General features: G+C 38.3%; 1 protein-coding gene across 4 annotated transcripts in view; it reads left to right on the top strand.

Moving 5' to 3' along the window:
- The window catches only part of LOC120527529 (solute carrier family 22 member 5-like), a 163,979-nt gene that overhangs the window by 47,406 nt on the left and 91,710 nt on the right, over positions 1 to 24,863 (top strand). For all 4 annotated transcript variants that reach the window (XM_039751035.1, XM_039751034.1, XM_039751033.1 and 1 more), the window contains exon 3: positions 6,415 to 6,569. In XM_039751035.1, the coding sequence (XP_039606969.1) occupies positions 6,415 to 6,569 (155 nt within the window). The remainder of the gene's footprint in view (positions 1 to 6,414; positions 6,570 to 24,863) is intronic.

The following is a 24,863-nucleotide window of genomic DNA, read 5'->3' as shown; positions in this document are numbered from 1 at the left end:
CCCTCGTATATACACACAGTACACTACTGGTCAAAAGATTTAGAACACCTCAAATTATCCAGATTTTATGGAAATGCACACCATTTAGTGTCTTCATGATGTTTCATGAAATCAAGGTATAGACCTAATGGCAAATAAACATATCAGTGAAGGAATCATTAAGTGTGCAGACTTCTATTTAGATTTTTTATGTATCAAAGTAGCCACCTTTTGCTTATATAGCATCCAAACTGTGGTAACCCTTTTGATTCAAAATCCCAGTGACAGTCCAAGTCACCCAACTCTGCCCCTGGCACAAAAAATTTCAACTATCGCACTTCCTCCTCCATGTTCAACAGTTTGTGTCACACGCTGAAGAGTTATCATTTCACCAACTCGATGACGTACAAACACCCTGCATGATGAACCAAAGATTTCAAATTTTTGTTAATTTGTCCATAAGACTTTCTTCTAGATGGTAGTAGTCCTCAGCCAGTATTTCAAGACCCTATTTTGTCCTTTAAGGCAGTGGTTCCCTACCTGGGATTCACAGGGATATGTCAGGGGGTCTGCTGCAAAATGGGGAAAAATACAATTTTATTATTTAAAAGTTTTAAATAATAAAGCCCTTCTCTAGTTCACCTTGTATTTTAATAATATCATTGTCACTTGTTAGTGCACTTGCTGGAGCTGTGTATGTGAGGCAATTGCTTAAAGAAAGTGAATTGTTTTGAAGGTATTTCACACTGAGTGAACAGTAGTGAAGTAAAATGTGTCAGAAGACCATACATTATTGCGGCAACACCAAAATCTAGTAAAACACACAAAAGTCAATCATGTTGCTGAACACGCAAAGTTACAATGGGAGGTGATTAGAAGAGTGCACAGATGCTTGTTCGGTATTATCATTATAATTTTTACACTTCTGACTGCATACTTTTAGTGTTTTGCACATTTTGCAGTAAATAAAAATACAACACTTTTTACATGTGTTTTTTTGAGAAAAAATGTAATGCTAGTACTTGTTGTTCAACAGATTATTTGCAAGAACTGAACATGTTTAATAATTTCTGTTAATAAATGGGCAAAGAAGTCTGATCTTTGGCACTATATTTAATAGTCTACTAATGCAAAGTCTTTAAAATGTGAGTTTTTGATGTCTACACATACTGTAAGGTTTTACAGAAGATTAACCGTTCTTTCAAGACAACACTCTGGCTGCATCAGTATTGGTATTGGCAAAACTGGCCTCAGTATCACCTGGTATCAGATTGAAAAGAAACTTGGCAGTATTGCCCATCATTTAAACCAGGCCTTGGTTTGCATTGCCGTTGGATGAAAGCACAGATTTAGCTAATGTAGCACAGCTTATTGTCTATGTCAGATTTATTGAAGATGGAAGGTTTGTTGAGGAGCTTCTGTTCTGCAAAGAAATTTGGGGAAGACAATAGGTCAGGACATTTTTCAAATTTTGGACGCGTTTATGTAGGCAAATTTTAATTGACTGGTCTTATTACTTGGGCATCTGTACGGATGGCGTAGCTGCCTTGAGATGCAGACGTAGTGGAGACATTGCATTGCGTTGCAGAGCTCCAGATGCCATGGATACACACTGCATTTTTCACAGAGAAGCACTTTTCTCTATAAGGTTGGAGGATGAATTGCGACAAGTGCTTCAAAACGTTTCTAAAGTTGTAAATAGTATCAAAGCACATCCCCATCAACTCAGGCTGTTTGCCAAACTCTGCAGTGACATGAGTGCCAGTTTTGAAAGCCTTCTGCTGCATTCTGTGGTCTGTTGGCTCTCTCGTGCTGTGATCACAACACATTTAATTTGCAAGATAAAGTTCATGCATTTATACAAAAAATCGGACTTTGGGAGACAAAGATACATGAAGGAAATACTGTAATGTTCCCGCTCTTTCGCCAGGAGCTAGGAAAGTCCAATGTGCTTGCAGACATAGTCCTACCTATAATTTTGTCACATCTGACACACCTGAAGGAATACTTTTAGCAATTATTTCCCAGACTTGGACAATCGTCATTTAAACTGGATCTGAAATCCATTTGAGTCCAAAACTGAAGAGGATTGTCTTGATTTGAGGTTACAAGAGGAATTCATCGAAATAGCCAATGATGGAATTTGGAAAATTCAATTGTCTGCCATTCCCCTGTCAGAATTTTGGAGCAATCTCAGAAATTAATACACAGTATTGAGCGAAAAAGCTATCCGACACCTCTTGCCATTTGCATCAACATACAGTACCTGTGTGAGGCAGGTTTTTCTGCACTGAAAGCACTGAAAACCAAAAACAGAGCACAACTAAAATATAGAATGATTTGAGATTGTACTTAAGCCAGCTGCAACCCAGAGTGGGCAAACTGTGCAAGAATATCTAAACACAAAAGTCTCACTAGGCCTGAGGTGAGTTTAATGTATTTATTTATTTTGAACAGTTTATTTTCCATAGTAAAAGTGACACTTTAACAGGTAGTAGGTCTGTATGGCAGTTAATTATAGACATGTGGGATGTGCAATGTTTTCGGATGGTGATGGGTAGGAGGTCCTCAGCCTAAGGTAAGTCTGTCAGGGGGACTTTTATCATGAAAAATGCTGGGAACCCCTGCTTTAGGAAATGGCTTTGTTACTGCCTCTCGCCCTGTCAAACCTGCAGCACAAAGTCTCCTCTTCACAGTAGAAATTGAGACTTGTGTTTTTCTTTTGGTTTTTTTGTTTTTTTTTTGTTTTTCTTTTCTTTCTTCAACCACTGTTAAGCTATTCTTGAAGTTGTTGTGCTGTGAGGCACTTATCGCACAAGCTGGTGACACTCAAACTTGTTTTCTGATTGGGTTGTGACTTACGAAGAAATGTGAGAGACTAATTCAGAGTTTCTTTTAGCTTCCAGTTGCCTTTTGATTGTGTACGACACTGTACTCGCTGACTCTCTCAAAATGAAAGCCCTACACTTCTAAGGGCAATATTGCTCTGTCTCATTCCATTTTTTAATTGCAATTTCTTGCCATTATCACTGGAATTTACAACTTTCTACAGCAGTGATTCTTAACCTTTTTTGAGTCATGGGCCCCTTCAAGAAATATTCACATAAACACAACTCTGCATGCATTAATATAATGTAGTTTATTTATTGAGAGTTGATTGTCTCACACATATATGACAAGTAAACAATCTAAAAACACTCTTTTTTTATGACAAAAATTAATGGCCACTCATAATTATGAAATACAATTCTCTTGTGCAAATTAAAACAGATCTACTACTACTATGTTGCATTTTCTACTACCATTACTACTACATCTACTCTAAATCAACAGTACTGGGTTGTACAGTGAATATAGATGTTCATTTTTATCTGACCCCCACAGACTTCCGGTTAAGAACCCCTGTTCTAAAGTGTAGTAGTATTTCAGAGGGTGTAGTAACACAGTCTGTCCCAACTCTGCTTTAAGACAAGCAGAGGGTTTTTAAGTAATCGACAGACGTTGGGACACCTTTGCAAATTGCTTCAAGCAAGGCTTAATTTACTTTAATTGCTGCAGAACATCTGTAGGTTGTAACCTATTAGTTGTTCCCTGAAGAAGGCCCATCTGAAATTTCGTTTTCATTTTTTGCTAACCTAAAGTTAAAATCTATCTATCACAAAAGCACCAAAACAACTCAATGAGTATCCAGGAAGTCCACTTTAAATATCAAACACTTAACTGATGTATCCTGGAAATGTTCATTTGCTACCATATAAACAGTTCATACATCTTAGTATTACTAGGAAATGACACTATCCCAACGTAGTGAAAACCACTACAATCTCATCACTTTTATCACCTGGTTGCTAATTATGCTTAGGTTGTATCCCTGGATCTGGTTTGCAGATCTTTAAAGTGGGCACTACACAACTGTAATTATGTGCTGCAACAGTGAACCTTTGTAAACCCTTGGCATTGATAGCAGTTGCCTTTTGGCTTCCAACTCATAAAAATTCTCTTCTCTTGTCATGTTTTTCTCTAGTTTCCTTAGGTTTTGCCAGTGATGATTAAACAATGTTGACCTGGAGTTAGCAGAGTATAAAGCAGAAGTCCCACCCATAAAGTACAGTGTTGGAAAAACCTGCCTTCTCGTTCATTTTTGCTAATGAGATAAACACTTCTACATGTACATTTTGTGTCAAGTACAGGTAAAGCCTTCCTCAGACAACATATAAGGAATAGACATGTAAGCATAAAATATTTGTGCGACGTGTTTCACTAGGTGCTTGACATTCTTGGGATTTTTAATGGTAAGGCTGCAACCCAGAAGAGAGAGAGCAAGGAACAAGTCCATTATGGACCTCCATACATGTAAGAGGAGTGCAGCTTAATAAAGTTATCACTTATGAATTTGGAATCCAACCTTAAAATGATTAAGGCATCACTCATAATATCTACAGTAGAATCAGACCTTCAGCATACTCCAGCAGCATTCTAAAAATCTGTAACTTCAACTTGATTTGTGTTTTATTTTAACCTGCATGCTCTATGCCAGTGATATATGGACTGTTTTGAATTGAGGGCCAGTTAGCCAACGTCAAAGACATGCAACCACCTATGGCCTCCAGTCAATTCTTATCAAAATTTCTTTATTATAATTACTACATTTTCTCTACTGTATGAACTTCTGAAAAAAAAAATACTAAAAGCCAACTTCAGCATTGTGGGAGTTCCATTTAAATGTCTACTGATTTAAGAGTTCTGCATTGTAATGGAAACTGGTTAGACAGGAATGTCTGAATTTGTTTTGCGAGATATAGAAAGGACATGGTTGTATTTTGAGGAGTTCTGCATGGCCACGACAGTGGAGAAATTAATTTAGAAGAAGTTGACTCAGCACTTGGCAACCTTAATTGATAAAAATTAAGAATGTATTGTTAACCTAAAATCTTGTATTTAATCATTTTAGTAGATTTACTGTATAATTTTGATAGTTGCAGTCTGTGTTGAATAATACATAAATAGTTTTTTCTGCACATTACTGTGTTTTGCAGTTCTGTTTTAAATTATACAAAAATAAAAACTTAGTTACAAATGTACAACACATCATAAATGTTACAAAGAAATAGCATGTATAAAAGTCTGGACATGTGTACAATATCTGCGTAAACAGCAGTCACCTGTTCCATTATCATGCACATATCACTTTGAACGAATAATTAGCACTGCTCTGCTGTTGGCCTTTACATTAAACACTGCTAGACACATCACAGCATCTGCTGTGATTACTCTCTGCAGTTATTTCCCACCTTCACAAGTTTACAGTACCATGTTTGTTATAGTACACTTGTATTTGCTTTGAAAACAATTCAAATTATGAGCAAGCAAAATAAAATATTCAGGATGAAAGGTTAAGATTGGTGCTGTTCAACCACCAGCTGTCTTAGTTTGAAATCCAAAAAAAACTGCATTTTATCATGCCATGGCTAATCCACAGAGACATATAGAATGCGCATTCCCCACATTTGAGATTAGCTTATTTTCCTTTTTGGCCATGGTTCTACAATTTAGTTGATGGATAGATAGTATTTTTTAATTTGTTAATAGTTTCTACTTTGTATTTTAGCAGATTTGTATACTTTTATGTGATAGTTCAGTATTTAGAGAGTGGTATACCTGTAATCTATTCTTGTATTTTGCTTTGTGAGTTGTCTTTTTGCTTTGCTTCTGCACTTGGCTAAGAGTGCTGTTCAAGAACAAAGTATTTTGTACTATTGTGTTGTACAGTATTTCTAAGGTGGCATAGTTTTTTTTTTGGGGGAGTTCTTTTTACTTCTTTTTTTAGAGTCAAGGCTGGCAGGCTGTCAAAAAAACAGGGCCTATTAAAGCCCCATTGAAGCATTGCCTGTGTGATTTTGGGCTATACAGTCAATACATTTTGCAATATGGGAATGAAAAGACCTGTGGTGGGCTGCCACCCTGCCCGGGTTTTGTTCCCTGCCTTGAGCCCTGTGTTGGCTGAGATTGGCTCCAGCAGAAAATAAAATAAATACGTAAAAATAAATACTATTCTGTAAATTCATATTACTGTATAAAAGAAAATTAAAGTACTAAAACAACATATAAATCATTCACGGACCTCATGGACAGCTTAGATTTTTTTTTTTTATTGTGACCATACCAAACACTCCAGTATCTCTGTATACAGTATAATGTAATTTCTTTAAATGCAAGTATATGATGTTCCATTTTTTAATTTCCTCTCTAGGGGACATTATTGAAACAATTTATAAAAACTGATGTTAAATTATTCTCTTGTTTTTGTCATAAAACAATGAATTTTTAAGATCAGCATCTCTGTCATGTAGTTTCAAGTCCAGTTGATAATACTAAAGGCGATTACTTTTTCTTTTAAGTTTTGTGTTTTTTTTTGTTTTTTTTCTTCACCCACAGGTATGGCAGGAAGAAGATATTATTTGTTACAATGGCTCTACAGACGATTTTCAGTCTTCTTCAGGTAATATCGGTTACCTGGGAGATGTTTTGTGTTCTTTTCTTCTTTGTTGGACTTGGACAAATTTCCAACTATGTGTCAGCTTTTGTTTTAGGTAGGTAATTTTAATTAGTGTTTATCTTGTTAAACAATTGATTAGTATCCAAGGTTTAAGTTATACGTACATTATTGATGTATAATTTTAAGCAGCATAGCTGTCAGAGAACGCAATGTACATAATGTCCGAGGCATTGGTACTTGGATCTTTGGAAAAAAAAAATTAAGACTTTCGAAAGTTTAAAACAATTTTAAAAGTGACAAAACAGAGTTCTTATCATTGGGTATTTAAAAGAAGTGTTTGCCCATGCTGGAGCTATTGTTTATTTTCACTAAATGTAGCTTGTCACTTGAAAAGCAGTTATGTTTATGAAAAAAAATAATTGATAAAACCCGATTCATACTGGAACTCTTATCCTGAGTCAGTCATCCTTTGTCAATTATTTACTTGGCACCATGTTAAATTGGCAGATGTGTTGGTATATCTCGATTACATCAGGGGATTTGGGTGGCATGGTGATGTGTTAAGCCCATTTCACATTTGCATTACAGACTTGCATATAGCTTGCAGTTCTAAACCATTTTCCCTGGGTGGAATACATTTTGTTTGAGTTGAGACAAACTGAATTATGCATGTGTGCAGAGCAGGTCACTTAGCACACAAAACTACATGGAGCAAACTTTTATATACAATCAGGCTATAATTTACAGTTTGTTACTTTGTTTTGTTTTTAATGAGACAACTGCTATACTATCAACACATGGGACAATATCTTTTTAATTTGCAATGTAATTTGTATACATTTTAAACTTCAAACTAATTTTATTTTTAATTCTAGTGTACTCTGTACACACACACATTATTCCACTTTATGCAGATGTATATAAATTGGTAGTTCAGGTCCCCAGGACTACTAGTTTTTAATTCTGAGCAACCAAACTATAGACTCACAAAGCCTGCCTGATTTACCATATGATTTGGATTTTGATCTTTGCAATATTTTCCTACTCAAAAACAATTTGATAAAAATTACTCAATTATTCATGTACCATCTTAACTGGTTGTTGCTTTTAAAGGAAGTTGCTTACAGTGTGCCAGACTGCTATAATCGCCATCTGGCAAGCAGAATAAAGAAATCGACAAGCAAATTAATAAATCAAGTAAAAGAAACAATAGTTTTTTAAAACAACTGGAACAAAAATGTCATATCCTGTCATGATTTACTGCAGTATAAATAAGTTTATCATTAATGCATACTTTGTTGTGGATTATATATATATATATATATATATATATATATATATATATATATATATATATATATATATATATATACTGCTCAAAAGAATTAAAGGAACACTTTTTAATCAGAGTATAGCATAAAGTCAATGAAACTTATGGGATATTAATCTGGTCAGTTAAGTAGCAGAGGGGTTGTTAATCAGTTTCAGCTGCTGTGGTGTTAATGAAATTAACAACAGATGCACTAGAGGGGCAACAATGAGATGACCCCCAAAACAAGAATGGTTTAACAGGTGGAGGCCACTGACATTTTTCCCTCCTCATCTTTTCTGACTGTTTCTTCACTAGTTTTGCATTTGGCTACAGTCAGTGTCACTACTGGTAGCATGAGGCTTATACCTGGACCCTACAGAGGTTGCACAGGTAGTCCAACTTCTCCAGGATGGCACATCAATACGTGTCATTGCAAGAAGGTTTGCTGTGTCTCCCTGCACAGTCTCAAGGGCATGGAGGAGATTCTAGGAGACAAGCAGTTACTCTGGGAGAGCTGGAGAGGGCCATAGGAGGTCCATAACCCATCAGCAGGACCAGTATCTGCTCATTTGGGCAAGGAGGAAGAGGATGAGCACTGCCAGAGCCCTACAAAATGACCTCCAGCAGGCCACTGGTGCGAATGTCTCTGACCAAACAACCAGAAAGACTTCATGAGGGTGACCCAAGGGCCCCATGTCCTCTAATGGGCCCTGAGCTCACTGCCCAGCAGCATGCAGCTCGATTGGCATTCGCCATAGAATAACAGAATTGGCAGATGCACCACTGGTGCCCTGTGCTTTTTACAGATGAGAGCAGGTTCACCCTGAGCACGTGACAGAAGTGAAAGGGTCTGGAGAAGCCATGGAGAACATTATGCTGCCTGTAACATCATTCAGCATGAGCAGTTTGGTGGTGGGTTAATGATTGTCTGGGGAGGCATATCCATGGAGGGTCACACAGACCGCTACAGGCTTGACAAAGGCACCTTGGCTGCCATTAGGTATCAGGATGAAATCCTTGGACCCATTGTCAGACCCTATGCTGGTACAGTGGCTCCTGGTGCACGACAATTCCTGGCCTCATGTGGTGAGAGTATGCAGGCAGTTCCTGGAGGATGAAGGAATTGATACCATTGACTGGCCACCACACTTTCCTGACCTAAATCCAATAGAACACCTCTGGGACATTATGTTTTGGTCCATCCAATGCCACCAGGTTGCACCTCAGACTGTCCAGGAGCTCAGTGATGCCCTGGTCCAGATCTGGGAGGAGATCCCCCACAACACCATCTGTCATCTCATTAGAAGCATGCACCGATGTTGTCAGGCATGTATACAAGAACACAGGGGCCATACAAAGTGCTGCGTACAATTTGGAGTTGCTGCAATTAAATTTTGGCAAAATGGACTAGCCTGCCACATAATTTTTCACTCTGATTTTTGGGGCATCTTTGAATTCAGGGCTCTGTAGGTTGATCATTTTCATTTCCATCAAACGATGTGGCATCCTTTCATTCCTAACACATTACCCAGTCTATATCAGTCTAGATATCCAGGAGGATTTCTTTTTCCCATTGAGATCTGATGTGTTTTCAAAGTGTTCCTTTAATTTTTTTGAGCAGTTTATATATATATATATATATATATATATATATATATATATATATATATATATATAAAAGGGAAGAGGTCAAGCAGAGCTGTACTACTACTGCTGCATTAATAGTTATGTAAGTGAATAGAATCATAATTACATCCAGCATTTTCACAAAAATAGAGAAAATAACTTTTCAAATATGCTGGAAGAATGTTTTCAACTGATTTATGAATAATATTCCAGAAAGTAGTGATGACCACAGGGAGGGAACAGCGTGAGAACCAGTTCAGAGAATCCACCATGCTGAATACATAGAGCATGTAGAAACCTCTAATAATGCCCTTGTTTTTAGGCATAACTAATTTCAGCACTTAGAAACCACTGGACATGAAGCCTTAAGAAATGGCCATTAAACGTTAGAAATCGAAGGGTTATACTGCCGTTAGAAATAGATTCTCCAAATGTGCAATCACAAAAAGGGTACTTGTAACACAGGGGAATCTTATAAAAAGTTTGCCTTTAACAGATATGTACTCTAAGCTCATAACAGAAAATAATGCTTCTCTCTATGGTACACTGCAGGTTATGAAAACTCTTTTTACTATTAGTCCAAACACTGCTGAGTGTGAACATGCTGTTTTGGGTCTAAACATCATTTTTACTTACTTTGGGACTTTTTAAAAATTTAGTGTGATAGTCCCGAGTGTGACAGACTTTGATGCATCTGTATGCAAAGATTACTACTTATGCGCAACTGAAGGTGCATGACACTGTAAAGGGCATATTGCACCCCGAAATAACACTGAATGACAAAGTGTTGATGTTTTTAACAGAGAAACTAATTTGTGGGGTCTACATAAGGTCTGAAAAAAGGATTGAATCCAGTGCTAATACAGTACTTGGGTAATGTTTCATAAAATATTTTGTATATATTTGTTAAAAAAAGGGCAATTTGCTAATATATCTGATATAGCTGATTTGTGTTTTTATACTGTATATATAATAATATAGGTATTAAGCTAGGCTACCAAAAAGCATATCCGGTCTTCCAGATTTGGAAAGCTGGTAGCCCAGCACACTACCATATGAATTTACAATTTGTCTGTGTTTTACACTGGGAGTTTCATTTTGTAAAATGGTAGTATGGAACTGATTAAACGTGTGGGTTAGAATTTGAATTGAAGAAATGATGTTACAACAGTGGACTGGGTCTTGGAAGTATGGATTTATACTATGCACTGGAGATAAGTCTATTTGAAAGGATTTTAGGAGTTTTAATACTATGAAAAATGGTTAATGCTTCTCATCCAGTATACCTGGATATTTTATAGATGGTCTGGGGAGACTGATGGTGCGTCATTTTATCCCAATATTTTTCTGTTCACATTCTCTGCATTAAGCCGGCAGAGCCAAGGGAGTATTTTCTTGGATAGAATGTTAATGGGGAGGCAAGAATGATAGGATCCTGATAGTTACATCTGATTTTTGCTGATACAGATCTTTAAATAGTGGCCAAAAATGTCAATAGAATATGGGTAAGGAGGTCCCTCCATAATGTGATGGAGTTCTAATTGTAGTGTTAGAGTTTCACAGTCTAGCAGGGCCATGAAATAGAAATGCTACTTCTCTGGAACAAATGTAACCACCTGAAATATTCTAGTAGTGCTGGGCGGTATGACCAAAATTCTATATCATGGTATTTTTCAAAATTATACTGGTTTCACTGTATTTTCCCATGCATGAGTGGATGTTAACCACATTTTCCACTGCAAGTACTGCAGTAGTCTGGCTAAGAATAACCTATTCCACTGTCATGAGAATTGTACATTGTACAAAAAACATTTTAATGTGCACACAAGTATTAATACAGGTTTGCATGGCCCCATAAAGTGATCGTTTTCAAGGGGGGTGGCACTAGTGAAGAGAAGGTTTTAAATATTGAGCATGTTTAGAGGTAACCATTTTGGAGAGAAATTACTTTTTGCATAGGTTCAGAAACCTTTTGCAAATATTCATTATTTCTGTCTATAATAAGTGAAAAATTAATATAAACCACTCTGATAATGTGCTTGTGGCTTACCTAACGCATTGTTATCCTGGACCACATAACTTGTAGTGTCTAGACTCTCTAGGCAGTAATAGAAAGGAAAGGTCTTCCAGGGCTCTAGACTAACTGGTTGCACTGGTGCGCCTAACTTTTTTTCTTAGGTGCACCAGCACAAAAGTTAGGTGCACCCAAATTTTCAACCGCATCACATTTAACACCACAGTTTTATTTATTTATTTATTTATTTGTTTGTTTGTTTTTTTTTAATCGCTGTCCATATAGGCAATATTGACATGTAAATGATTAACTAACAATCTGGTCAATATAAAGTTCTTTATTTAAAGGCAAGCACAATTCTACAAGAAAGGTAACTTACTGAAAAAGTGTTGGTGCTTAAAGTGCTTTACTGAGCTGAAATTTAAACTTAAAAAATCTCAAGATAAATTAACTAAAAAGAAAATCTAAATTAAGTGTTTTAAGGGCTTCAAACTGAACATCTCATGGCTCAATGTCTTATGGACTATCCTCCATTGCAGTCACATGCCCCTCGGATGGCCAACTCCTGTAGTTTGGCCTTCTTGACCTTTGGCCTTGACTAAACCAGCTGACCACACTCTCTCTAGCATCAAAATCTTCCAGACTTGGGCATGAGCATGCTCAACCTCAATGTGTCCAATAAGTATATTCACCGGTCTTCCTCTCCGCAAGATACGACCGTACACAATGACGCATTCCTTTGTGGCGATATCTGTGTCTCCGTCGATCAGGAATGCCATGTGCGCACTGTTCGCAATTTGCACAGACGTCTTTTTTTTCAATGTATCTGCGATGACTCCTATAAATTGGCGCACCGACATCATTGCTGTACGTCGGGTTTACGTTCAAGCCATTTTTCTTCATAAGAATTATTTGGACTTGAATTTAGTGAAGGAAGTTCTTCTTTGCAATATTGTAGGCAGCGTTAAACTAAATTATCATCTCGGCCTCATCTGATGATCTGTTTGCTGCTGCCTGCCGCTGAAAGGCAGCGGGGAGAGGGGACACTTGAGCAGTGCATTTATCGCGCATGTAATGTTTTTATGGATGCATTGTGCTTTTCAGCGTTTCAATTCTAAATGTATTAGAACCAGTCACAAATGCACTACTGCCGGCCATGGTCTTCCCACACTCTTTACAGTAAATACAGTGCATTATATTATCGGCTTTGCTGTATCTTAGCCAGGAAACTGGTCAAGCCACTCTTTTCAAATGTATACACTTTACCCCTTTTAATTTCAGTGGGCTCGGACTCAATCGTATGTGGCTCATTATCTAATGCCGTCTCCGGACCAGGGCTTGCTATAACTTGGGAGGTTGATGGCTCCGTGTCAGAGCATTGGTTATGATTTTCGGACGGATCAGGCCCTAACTTAACATTTTTAACGAAAAAGCTGTCAATCGTTCTTTTCATCTTCTCTCATAATCCGCGGCTACATCCACTGTTTACCTGATGGGCTACTCACCTCTCTCTGTCTGACTGCATCACATGCATTTTCAAATGTACACACACGCACAGGAATATCTGGACCACGGCCAATCAGAGGGGGGGGCGGGATCCGCCCTTCACTATCTCTGATTGGTTTAGACCACGATATGGGCCTAATGTGTGTCTGTTGTTGAACAACAGGAAGACTTTAAGAGTCACGGAGTTTCGTTTTTTTTCTAACAGACCCTCGAACGGCTGGTCGCACCGGTGCAACCTTTGATTTTTTTTAGTCGCACCATTTAGAAATTAGGTCGCACGTGCGACCGAATTGTTCGCAGTCTAGAGCCCTGTCTCATGATCCAAACAGGTGAAGTTAATTTCGAAGTGCAGAAGTCAAGAAATTCCCTGAATATTGTAAATACTGTAAGGTGCTTACTACAGTTATTGGTGAATTGCAATAATGTTTAAAATTGGGCATTACAATAACATTAATCAAAGCCAGACTTACAAAAGCAATGTACAACTATCAAACTGTAAAGTGAATTGGGGAGTTTGGGTATTCGTGATCACAGTGCATGAGTAAGACTATGAAGTAAAAGACACGGTTAGCTTCTGTTACGAAGTAGGATACATCACTTGTATTTATCGTTTTAGAGGTATTGTCTATGGTTTTGAATAGCTGAGATGTTCAAACAGAAGTCTGGAGGCAGGGAAGAATCCTGATTTTAATAAACTGATCACTGCACAACAAAGTGTTTGCTTCTTGAACACTGTTGGGTGTTTCTTGTAGATTTTTGGGTGCTGATCATGAATATCACATCAAAATTTACCCATCATGTACCGTTTTAGTTTTGTCATAATTTTTTCTTATATTTGTATCCAAACATTTTCGCTACTGTAAGTGACTTATCAACAGCAGTTTGTGCAGCCTGGTCATGTCCAGGCATGGAATCAGGCCAGGTTGGAAGCTGTTCTGTGGAAGTTGACATCCTGAACAGGTTTGAACGAGCTTGACGCTGTCTCAGCATGCTATAAAGGTGGCTTGCTCATTTGGTTAATATAGATAGTCAGTGTGTATGTATAGTATCAGCATGGTATCTGTAGCAATATAACAGTAAGTAAGCTTGATTCTATAGACTTTTTGGTGTCGGGCGATATGTCTCGCCAATGTTGAAACATTGATATATTCTGCTATATCTGTGGCGAATATACACTTGCACCTCAGAGACGTTGGATGACTGCTCTTGTGAAGAAAGCTTATCATCTGTATTTCAGCTGCAAAATTGGTGATCATGACAAGGAATGGGTGCCTCACATTTGCTGTGCGACTTGTGCTGTCAGTCTGAGAGCATGGCTCAGAGGCACTCGAAAAACGATGCCGTTTGCTGTTCTGATGATCTGGTGAGAACAGAAACACCATGACTAATGTGTCTGGTTTCTCTGCCAAAAACAAGAAGTCAATTGAATATCCTAATCTGTCTTCAACAATGAGACCCGTGCCACATGACGACAGTCTTCCAATTCCGAAATCGCCAGAGGATTAGATCTTAGAGGAACCAGGTGAAGAAACTGCAATTCGGGGTACTGACAGTGACATTGACCCGGATTTTGAACCGTACTCATCAGGCGATCCACATCTCATAAAGTCCGAATTGAACAATTTGATCAGAGATTTGGGTCTGTCAAAAGCAAAAGCCAAGTTGCTGGATTCGAGACTGCAAGAATGGTGTTTGCTGTCACCAGGTACGAAAATTTCTGTGTTTCGAGGCCGACATCATGATATAACCAGATTTTTTGCACAAGTCGACAGTCTCTGTTTCTGTAGTGACATTGAAGGATTGTTCTTGGCCTTGGGTTGTTATTACAACCTGGAAGAATGGTGTCTCTTCATTGATTTGTCAATGTTAAGCCTGAAAGCTGTTCTGCTACATAATGGTACCATTCATCCTTCAGTACCTGTTGGCTAGGCAGCACACATGAAAGAAACGTATAAGAATATGGAACTGTTGCTGAAGTATGTCCAGTATAGCAGGTACAACTGGAATATCAGTGGAGATCTTAAAGTCGTTGCTCTGTTACTAGGACTGCAGCTCGGCTATACAAAATACCGTTGTTTCATCTGTGAATGGGACAGCCATGCCAAAGAGTCACCCAGTTCTCGACAGAACAGGCCACTCCTTTAAAAGTTAGTTCCAGGACATAAAAATGTGGCACATGAATCGCTAGTCGACCCAGCAAAGATATTTTTGCCTCTTCTTCACATAAAACTGGGACTCATGAAGAATTTCGTGAAAGCACTGAACAAGGAAGGTGAAGGTTTTCGTTATTTAAGACAGATGTTCACAAGAATAACTGACTCCAAGATCAAAGAGGGCATTTTCGTTGGCCCCCAGATCAGACATGTTATGAGTGACAAGCGATTTGAAGATCTGTTAGTTGGGCCTGAAAAAAGTGCCTGGAAAGCCTTCAGAGACGTTGTTGACAATTTTCTGGGCAATTACAGATCCCCAAACTACATTCAGCTGGTAGTTAAACTTCTCAAAACATACAAGACAATAAAGTGCAACATGTCAATTAAGATTCATTTCCTCCATTCACACTTGGACTTCTTCCCTGCAAATCTCGGTGCTGTCAGTGACGAACATGGTGAAAGATTTCACCAGGACATTGCTATGATGGAGAAACGATACCAGGGCAACTGGAATCCGTCAATGCTTGCTGACTACTGTTGGACACTGCAACGTGATGCACCAGACATTGAATACAAAAGAAAATCGGGAGCAAAACACTTTTTTAATTCTGTTGAATTTAATAGCTTATGCAAAACATAAATCTGACTAAATATGTTATTATCAGTAAACATATAAATGTCTATTTATACGTGATGCAGTTAAACCAAAACTATATTTGTGCATACCCAGTACCTGTCAAAATCAGCAAAAGCTTTTCAGGAAGCAAGACTTCAAAAAAAAGTGTTGTGCAGTTTAAGCCCAAATGTAAGAAGGGTTGAATGATCAGTTCTGGAAACTGTTATGTCAATATAAATAGAGTGCAGCACATCAAAAATATAAAGTACATGGAAATGGAGAATGTTATGGAGAAAGGCCCAGTCTTATCTGAGATTTTAGGTGTTGACATGTTGATGAGGATGGAGAAAATCAACCTCAAGTACTGCTATTTTTCCCCTCTAATTGAAAGGTGCACTCTGTGGTCTTCCAGGAATTCCAGGTAGCTGTACATGACATGCAGTTTCAGGTGACCGAGGACAAGAGATTTATTTTCTGCCAGATCTTTTTAAGGGAGAACTCGGATTCTGGAATAGAAAAAGATAAGGGGCTGAAATGGGAAACTCTAGAGACACAGTCCCCAGAGTACAATAAAAATAAAAAAAGTATATAGCACATTTTCATGCATAAAAGTAGCTCAAAGTGCTTTACAATATTATTGTATAGAAAACCATTGTTTAGAGATTCTGTACTTTTTAAAAAGGGAGTGGCTCTGCATTTCACTTTGAGGCTCATATTATTCCATGTCAAATTTCAGGGCTGAGGTGAGGATTCAGCTTGGAAGCTCATCGCCAGGTGCTGTTATTTGCATTATTGAATGTTGATGCCCAGCTTTGAATTAGTGTCTCTGTTCTGTAGACAACTAGACAGTAACTGAAAAAGTTGCACATACTGTTGCTTATATTCTTTCACTGTACAGAAGCTTATTTAGTTATTTTGCAAAGATATTGCTGTTTGCTGCTGTTGTATTGATAATGTACACTTGTGCTTTGGTGACAGAGAATATTGAGCATGCATGTAGCATGCAATCAAGTGACAAACTGAACAAGTGTTATAGGCCTACATCCATCTTCCTAACCCGGTTATCTAGGCCCGGGTCGTAGAGCATTTAGAGTCTATCCCAGTAAGCATTGGACAACAATCCCCAGACGGGGACCCAGTCCATTGCAGGGTGAACACACACACTTGGGCCCCCTTGGCAGTGCAATTTCACCTAACCTGTATTTGGATTGGGTAGAAGCTTTCGGGGTGAACTTGCAAATTGTATGCAGTTACCTGTTCTTGAAAGCTAAAGCACAAGCTAGGCTTTGTGACCTGCAGAAATCATGGTGAGTGGAAAAGGCAGCAGAAATTAAGGAGTTTGCAGATTCTCGCCATACAAGAGACATCTCCTAAACAATTAGACAAGTGTATAGTCCTGTCCAAAGCACATCCAACCCACTGCGATCCATGGATGGTAATTCTCTCATTCAGGACAAAAATAAGCGAGCTGGAGGGAGCACTTTATGACACTGCTCAATTGTTGATCAGTCCCAGCCCAGCCAGATATCATTCAGCAATGCCCAGTTTGCCCAAAACTTGATCTCTACCCCAGCATGAGGGACTAGATCTGCCATTTTAACAGCTGAAAGCCAACAAGTCCCCAAGTCCAGACATCATTCCTGCAGAACTCCTGAAACATGGTGAGCAGGCAGTTAAGTCTCGTGTCTACCATCTTCTGCTGCAAGCATGGGAATAAGACCTCAAAAATTTTCTTATTGTCAGCATTTTCAAAAAAAGTTAACCTCTCGGAGTATCTGAACTATTGGGGAATTTCCCTCTTGTCCTCCATGGGGGGGAAAAAGTCTTGCTGGAATTCTGCTTAATTGATCAATACCTATAGCTGAATCGATTCTGCCCATGTCCCAGTGCGGATACTGGGCCAATAGAGGCACAATTGATCTGATATTCACCATTCGTCAGGTCCAGGGAAAGTCTCCTGAACAGAGTCAGCCTCTCTGAATGCTATTTTATGACATAGTAAAAATATTTGATTCCTCATGAAGTGCTGTGGAAGTTTGGATGGTAGTGGCCTTCTGTGAGGACAATGTGTCTCAAACTTCCCTCTTAATTTCATATCAGTGTGGGGGTTAAGCACAGATGTTTCCTTGCACTGACTCTCTTTAACATCTATCTTGCTGCCATGATATCCACCATCCCTGACAATTGTTGAGGTACAATATGCTGATGACAACGGAGTTGTGTACAGCGACTCTTAAGAACTTCATCATATGTGTGACCTCTTTATATCAGCTTACAAGTGCATTGGACTGGAAGTCAATACAGCCAAGACAAAACTGAGGATCCAGACAGTTCCTGGGCAACCTGCCACTGAGCTCCTTATCAAGGTCAGCAGCCATGAGATTTAACACTAGAATTACCAGAGCCTATGAAAAAACTCGTAGATCCAGCCTACCTTAAATCCCATCACACCTCTCCGCCAGCGTCCTTTGTCCTGTAAATGTGCCGATAAAGACAAGCTGCAAGCACCCGGCTATTCCATCTCCCCCAACCCCCGGCTTAGAATGTACATGAACTTCTCCCAGCTCATGCCTTGATTGGTTATCTGGGAGTGAAGTGGAGTTTGAGTGGAAATAATAGATCGTATTTGGAACACACGCATTTCATGTGTGTTCCGCTTCTACAATAATCTGTGTAAACACATTGTTAAAACAGAAACTTTTTCATATTTTAGTAATTAATGTTACAAAATGTTGCCATAAACTATAGAATGTGTGAAGCATGAAGTCCAAACATCAAATAAACACTTTCATAAAAGGTTCAAAAACGATACAACCGCTTCTGTGGCTTAGCGGTAAGATTTGCTGGCTCAGAGCGCAGCTGGCTTGCTGTGCCTCAGAGACCCGAGTTCGATTTCCCGTTGGGGAAAAAGTGTTTTTTCTTTTTAACCTCAAATGGACATCAAATTTATAAATTGGTATGCACTGTCAGTTAATGAGATTGTTGTATTTTCATGTGGGATGCTCCTTTTAAAATATTTTTTTAACAATTGAGACTGCAATTAACATGAACAAGTGTCCTTATAACTGTTATTTTTAAGATCCATAATACACAGACAGACAGAGCACTGCGTAATAGAGAGACAGACCGGCAAAGAAGTTAGTAGATATACAGTATAAATAAACAGGGTACGGCACATGTACTGAAAGAAAAAAAAGATCAACATGTGCGTTGACCTTGCTGCACTGAATAAGCTCACGTGCTCTAACCCCCCCATCCACCCCAGCCCCCCCCACCCCCATCTGAATGTAAGTAACAGCGCAAGCACAGATGCAAACCAAGTGTAATCAAGAGTACCCGGTTTGATCCCCAATCACTCCTATATTTGCTGTTTTCAGTAGTAAGCTGATCTTTTTGTTAATATTATACAGTACACACATAAACTTGGTTTATGATGATGATGTTGTTTGGATAATCAATCAAGACATGAGCTGGGAGAAGTTCATGCACGTTCTAAGTCGGTGGGGGGAATGGAATAGCCGGGTGCTTGCAGCTTGTTTTTATCGGCACATTTACACAACAAAGGACGCTGGCGGAGAGGTGCGAACGGTTTTAAGGTGGGCCGGATCTACGAGTTTTTTCGTAGACTCTGATAATTCTAGTATTAAGCATTGAGCGAAGTCTGCTACCTGGGAAGCGTCCTCAACTTGGAGGCCATGTGTGGCTGAGATGCAGCTAATGCAGCTTTTGGCACGCCGTAGAGTGTTCCTGAACATTGGACTTGCTAGGTTAACCAAGGTGGATGTCTACAATGCAGTGGTTGTGAGCACATACAAGACATCTGATTGCTTGAGTGTTTCCAAAAACCTTGAATGATCCTTGGTATTTGATGGCAGGATCAAATAACCAACAGTTCAGTCTTGAAAAGAACCAGCTGTGCCAGCACAGAGTCTCAGATTTGCTCCCATCAACTGCGCTAGCTTGGCCATGTCATGTCAAGCTGTTTATGGTAGTGCTTGCAAGTCAAACATGAAGCATTGGCACTCCGAAACTGAGATTCAAAGATCAAATGAAGAACGTCCTTGGCACATTCGGCCTTACACTCGGGAACTGGAGAATGTTTGCTTCTGATAGATTACTGTGGCGTAAGCATAACCATTGCAGATGACTTGCCTTTTTAAGGCTACTCAATGTGCAATCAGTGAGAAGGAAAAAGAGTGCTGTAAGCATAGAGCTGCTAGTCTTGGCACTGACATAGATCCAGATGCATTCACCTGTTGCATATGTATCTGCCTCCAGAATTGACATGACTTCACATGAGAAGTCCTCAATGAGGCTGAAGGAGGGAAGAAATCCTCTGATTGATGAATGCTGATTATGAATCCCAGTATCCTTCAATTCAGAGACAGCAGTGCTGCCACCATGCTGCCCAATAACAACAATAATAATAATAATTAATTATCTTTCATTTATTCTATTTTTCTTCTCTATAGGCATAATACCAATAATAATCCTCATCCATCCATCATTGCTTCTGAAAGGCAGGGTAGCTGAGCAGCTGGAGCCAAGGTCAGCAATTATATGGTGAAAGGCAGGAATAATATCTGGATAATAGTAACGCTCAAATAATATCATAGTTGTTATCCTTTATCTTCTTTCTATTAATGTATTAATATAGGAACAATAATAATAATAATCCATCCACCTTCCTAAACTGTTCATTCAGAACAGGGTCACTGGGCAGTTAGAGCTTATCTGAGCAAGCATCGATACAAAGCAGGAACAATCCCTGGACAGGGTCCCTGTCCATTACACAGCAAACACATACACACATATTAGGGGCCACTTCAGCAAGCCAATCAACCCAAGTTTAATTAGGTTAAATATTAATAAGTTTAATATAGGCAGGGAGTTAGCACAAAGTTCATATTTTTGCCTCACAGCACCATAATCTGCATGGTGTCTGCATGTTCTCTCCATGTGTTTATGGAATGATAGCAGAATACCCGCGCTTCGCAGCGGAGAAGTAGTGTGTTAAAGAAGTTATGAAAAGAAAAGCAAACATTTTAAAAATAACGTAAGATGATTGTTAATGTAATTGTTTTGTCATTGATATGAGTGTTGTTGTCATATCTATCTATTTATATTATATATATATATATATATATATATATATATATATATATATATATATATATATATATATATATATATATATATAGCAAAATACCTGATTGGCAGCGAGAAGTAAAAGAAAAGGAAACATTTTAATAATAACGTAACATGATTGACAATGTAATTGTTTTGTCATTGTCATGAGTGTTGCTGGCATATATATATATATATATACACACATCTATACACATACATATATACAGTTATATATATATACATATACACACATACAAATATATACATATACATATATACACATACTGTATATATACACACACACATATATACATACTGTATATACACATATATATACAAATCTACATATATATATCTAAATATATATATTAGGGGTGGGACTCGATTAAAAAAATTAATCCAATTAATTAGAGGCTGTGTAAGAATTAATCTTGATTAATCGTATGTAATCGCACGTAAATTTGCCCCAAATCGCAAATGTTTTTTTTTAATTTAAAACGGTTTTAGTGGGCGACAGAATCAAATAATAGACATGGACATGAATATTGTAAACTGAAGCTGTTTTAATTTCTGAAAAAAAAAGCTTTTAAACTGCATTTGAATTCAAAACAGAAACAAAAATATCATCCCTGGTTAAAATTGGGCAGACTTAAAAATAAAGTGGTAGTTTAAGTACTTTAAGTACATTTTCAGAATAGTATTGTCTTTAAATAATAATAACCAAAATTTCAACATAAAGTGCAGTTTTTCTTCTTAAAAAAATAAGTCAGAAACATAAAAGGTAATTTGACCAGCTTACTCTTTAAACTCTGAGTAACATTAGCCAAAATTATTTTGTACATTATTCTAAAACAGTGTGATCATTGAACATTTTGTAATTAGATGTATTTAGAATTACTAACGGTCACGGAAGTCCAATGATCCCCAGTAAGAGCCACAAAGTCCGCTTTCTGTAATGCATCTAATTTTGCTTGCTTTTCAGTGTGCACAAAACCATGCTTTTATCAAGGCTTATTTCGGGTAGTCGAAATGATCAGTCGTAGAGAGCGCTTTATTCCGACTCTAACATTTTTGTAGCTGTGATGTGTGCATCAGTGTAATGGATGTACCAGGAAATCATGCATTGACAAAAGTTCCGTTTGCTTGGAATTGAAAGTGTGATTAAATGCGTTATTTTTAGCGCGTTATGGAGTACATGCATCGAAGCTTCTCAGCTGTGCTTGTGCTAAGAAAGGGAAAATTTTAAAAATAGCGTAACATGATTCTCGTTAACCTAATATTTTTCATACGTCCCAAACCAAGGAGATGCGAAGGTAAAATGAATCAGGTAGCGTGCGTACATAGTCAGTACACCCCCTCTCGGGAATCGAACCTCGAATGTCGGCGTTAGAGGAAGACTCTACAATTAGCCACAGCGTGTGGCTTGTCTATGCTAAAGTATGTATTGTAGATCGGGTATATATATACATTTATATATATATATATATATATATATATATATATATATATATATATATATATATATATACGTGTACGCAGTGGAGAAGTAGAAGTTATGAAAAGAAAAGGGAACATTTTAAAAATAGCGTAACATGATTGTCAATATACAGTAATTGTTTTGTGAGTGTTATTGAATGTTGCTGTCATCAAGGATTTGATTATCATTATTTCTTTCAATCAGGCTCGTATTTGTAGGATGTGTTCAAGTTACATTCCGTGTTTGTCAATCGTTGTAAAGATAAGAGGTTTCATTCATCGATTAGTTCCTTACTGCATCAATAAACAGCTCGTCTTCCTTTTTATCTGTGATGTGACAAACTGCATGCACGGGTTTTTTTTACACTGTCTTCCTTTAGCAGGACATTCACTTTTTCCACCGTGTGCTTTGTTTCGCAGTAGCTGCACTTATGAATATGATTGTATGTATAAGGCGCTTCATATTTTTTTGCTGCCTTCTCAATTGTGTAATTCGGTTTTTGTTCAGCACTCTTTGGAACTTTTGCTTCTTGTCTGCGCATTGCGTCAGTTCCGTGAGCAGCTTGGTGTTCTTGCATCGAAGGTTCCCAGCTGTACTGGTGCCATCTCGTGTAATGTCAGCTAAGACCCGGCACTTAAAAGTTTCTCTCGCAGTTTCAATGAGTTTGTGCCAAACACCACCCTGACCATCTCATCTTCCTCTGCATAAGCGCAGTCCTTCACCCGTGAACATTTACCGGCAGTGTTTGTATTGGATTGCGCTGATGGACGGCCTTATATGGGCAGGCACTAAATTACAAACGCTAGTGGCAGCCTGTCTATGAACTTAATTTAATATAAACTTACGGTTCACGCCGTGCTTTGTTTCCGCAGTAGCTGTACTTATGAATATGCTTGTATGCATCATTTGCTTCATAATGTTTTTCTGCCTTCTCAATTGTGAAATGGCGTTTTGTGCTCATCGCTGTTTGGAGTTCTTCCTTGTTCTCTACGTACTTACGTAGGAGGCGTGATGATGTCACACGAAACTCCGCCCCCCACGGCCATCTCCAACTCAAGACTCCATTACATTATATGGGGAAAAATAGCTTCCAGTTATGACCCTTATGCGTAGAATTTCGAAATGAAACCTGCTTAACTTTTGTAAGTAAGCTGTAAGGAATAAGCCTGCCAAATTTCAGCCTTCTACCTACACGGGAAGTTGGAGAATTAGTGATGAGTCAGTGAGTGAGTGAGTGAGGGCTTTGCCTTTTATTAGTATAGATTGGTATCGTAGAGTATCTGAGTTTTCACTCAAAAACTTTGTCCTTGGTTCTGTTATTCTAAAAACCTCAGCAAGAGTGATTCGTCATGTATTAAAAAATATATTAATTGGTTTGTGGCACATCAGTATTATGATTTTGTTTTTTGTTAGAACATGAAACATACAGTATAGGAGGTGTGGCTCTTTCAAAAATCTAAGGCTTTTATTAAAAACTAGACATTAAGCCCGTTACAATAACGGGCGCTAGAACAGTAGTGCATAAACATTAGTAGGAACAGTCCCTTAAATGGCAAGGGACCTTGTATGTGGCTGTAATATGCGTCTCTGTATTGTGTGCCTTTAATTTTCTCTCTCGGTAATACTGGTTTGTATTTCCGTAAAATGCCTGTAATTTTGTCTGACAGTAATACAGTGGAACCTCGGTTCACGACCATAATTCTTTCCAAAAATCTGGTTGTAACCCGATTTGGTCGTGAACCGAAGTAATTTCCCCCATAGGATTGTATGTAAATACAATTAATCCATTCCAGACTGTATGAACTGTATGTAAATATATATATTTTTTAAGTTTTTAAGCACAAATATAGTTAATTACACCATTGAATGCACAGTGTAATAGTAAACTAAATGTAAAAACATTGACTAACACTAAGAAAACTACAACAGAGAAAACTAGCACTGCAAGAGTTCGCGCTATAGCCTTACGACCTGCTTGCTAAAAACACTTTTTTTTTTTAAATGAGTTTTAAGCACAGGGAAAAAAATGAACATTTGAAAAATCCGTAATTTAATAAACAACCAAGAAAAGTAACATTGCAACAATCACGCGCACGCCTGTGTGTGTGTGTCTCTCTCTCTCACAGGCCTGCGTGTGTGTCTGTCTCTCGCGTGTGTGTGTGTCTGTCTGTCTGTGTGTCTCTCTCTCTCTCGCGCCTGTGTGTGTCTGTCTGTCTCGCACGCGTCTTTGTGTGTATCTGTCTCGCGTGCGCCTCTGTGTGTGTGTGTGTGTGTGCCTGTCTCGTGCGCGCCTGTGTGTGTGTGTCTGGAAGCCCGCCTGGAAGTACACCAAACACAGCTGTTAATGGATTAGGAGAGATTGTGACACCAAGGCTGTCTGAAAGACATTTAAAAAATTTTGCCCAAAACGATGTTAATTTGGTGCACGCCCAAACATATGATCCAATGAGGCTGGAGCTTGATTGCAACGTTTACAGGTTGGATCTTGCCCTGGAAACATTTTGGACAATTTTAAATGAGACAGATGTGCTCGATAGATGGTTTTAAGTTGAAT

Source organism: Polypterus senegalus, chromosome 4, assembly GCF_016835505.1.
Source record: "Polypterus senegalus isolate Bchr_013 chromosome 4, ASM1683550v1, whole genome shotgun sequence".
Classification (NCBI taxonomy): Eukaryota; Metazoa; Chordata; class Cladistia; order Polypteriformes; family Polypteridae; genus Polypterus; species Polypterus senegalus.
The sequence above is the reverse complement of the archived record's forward strand: the minus strand, read 5'-3'. Positions and strand labels throughout refer to the sequence as shown.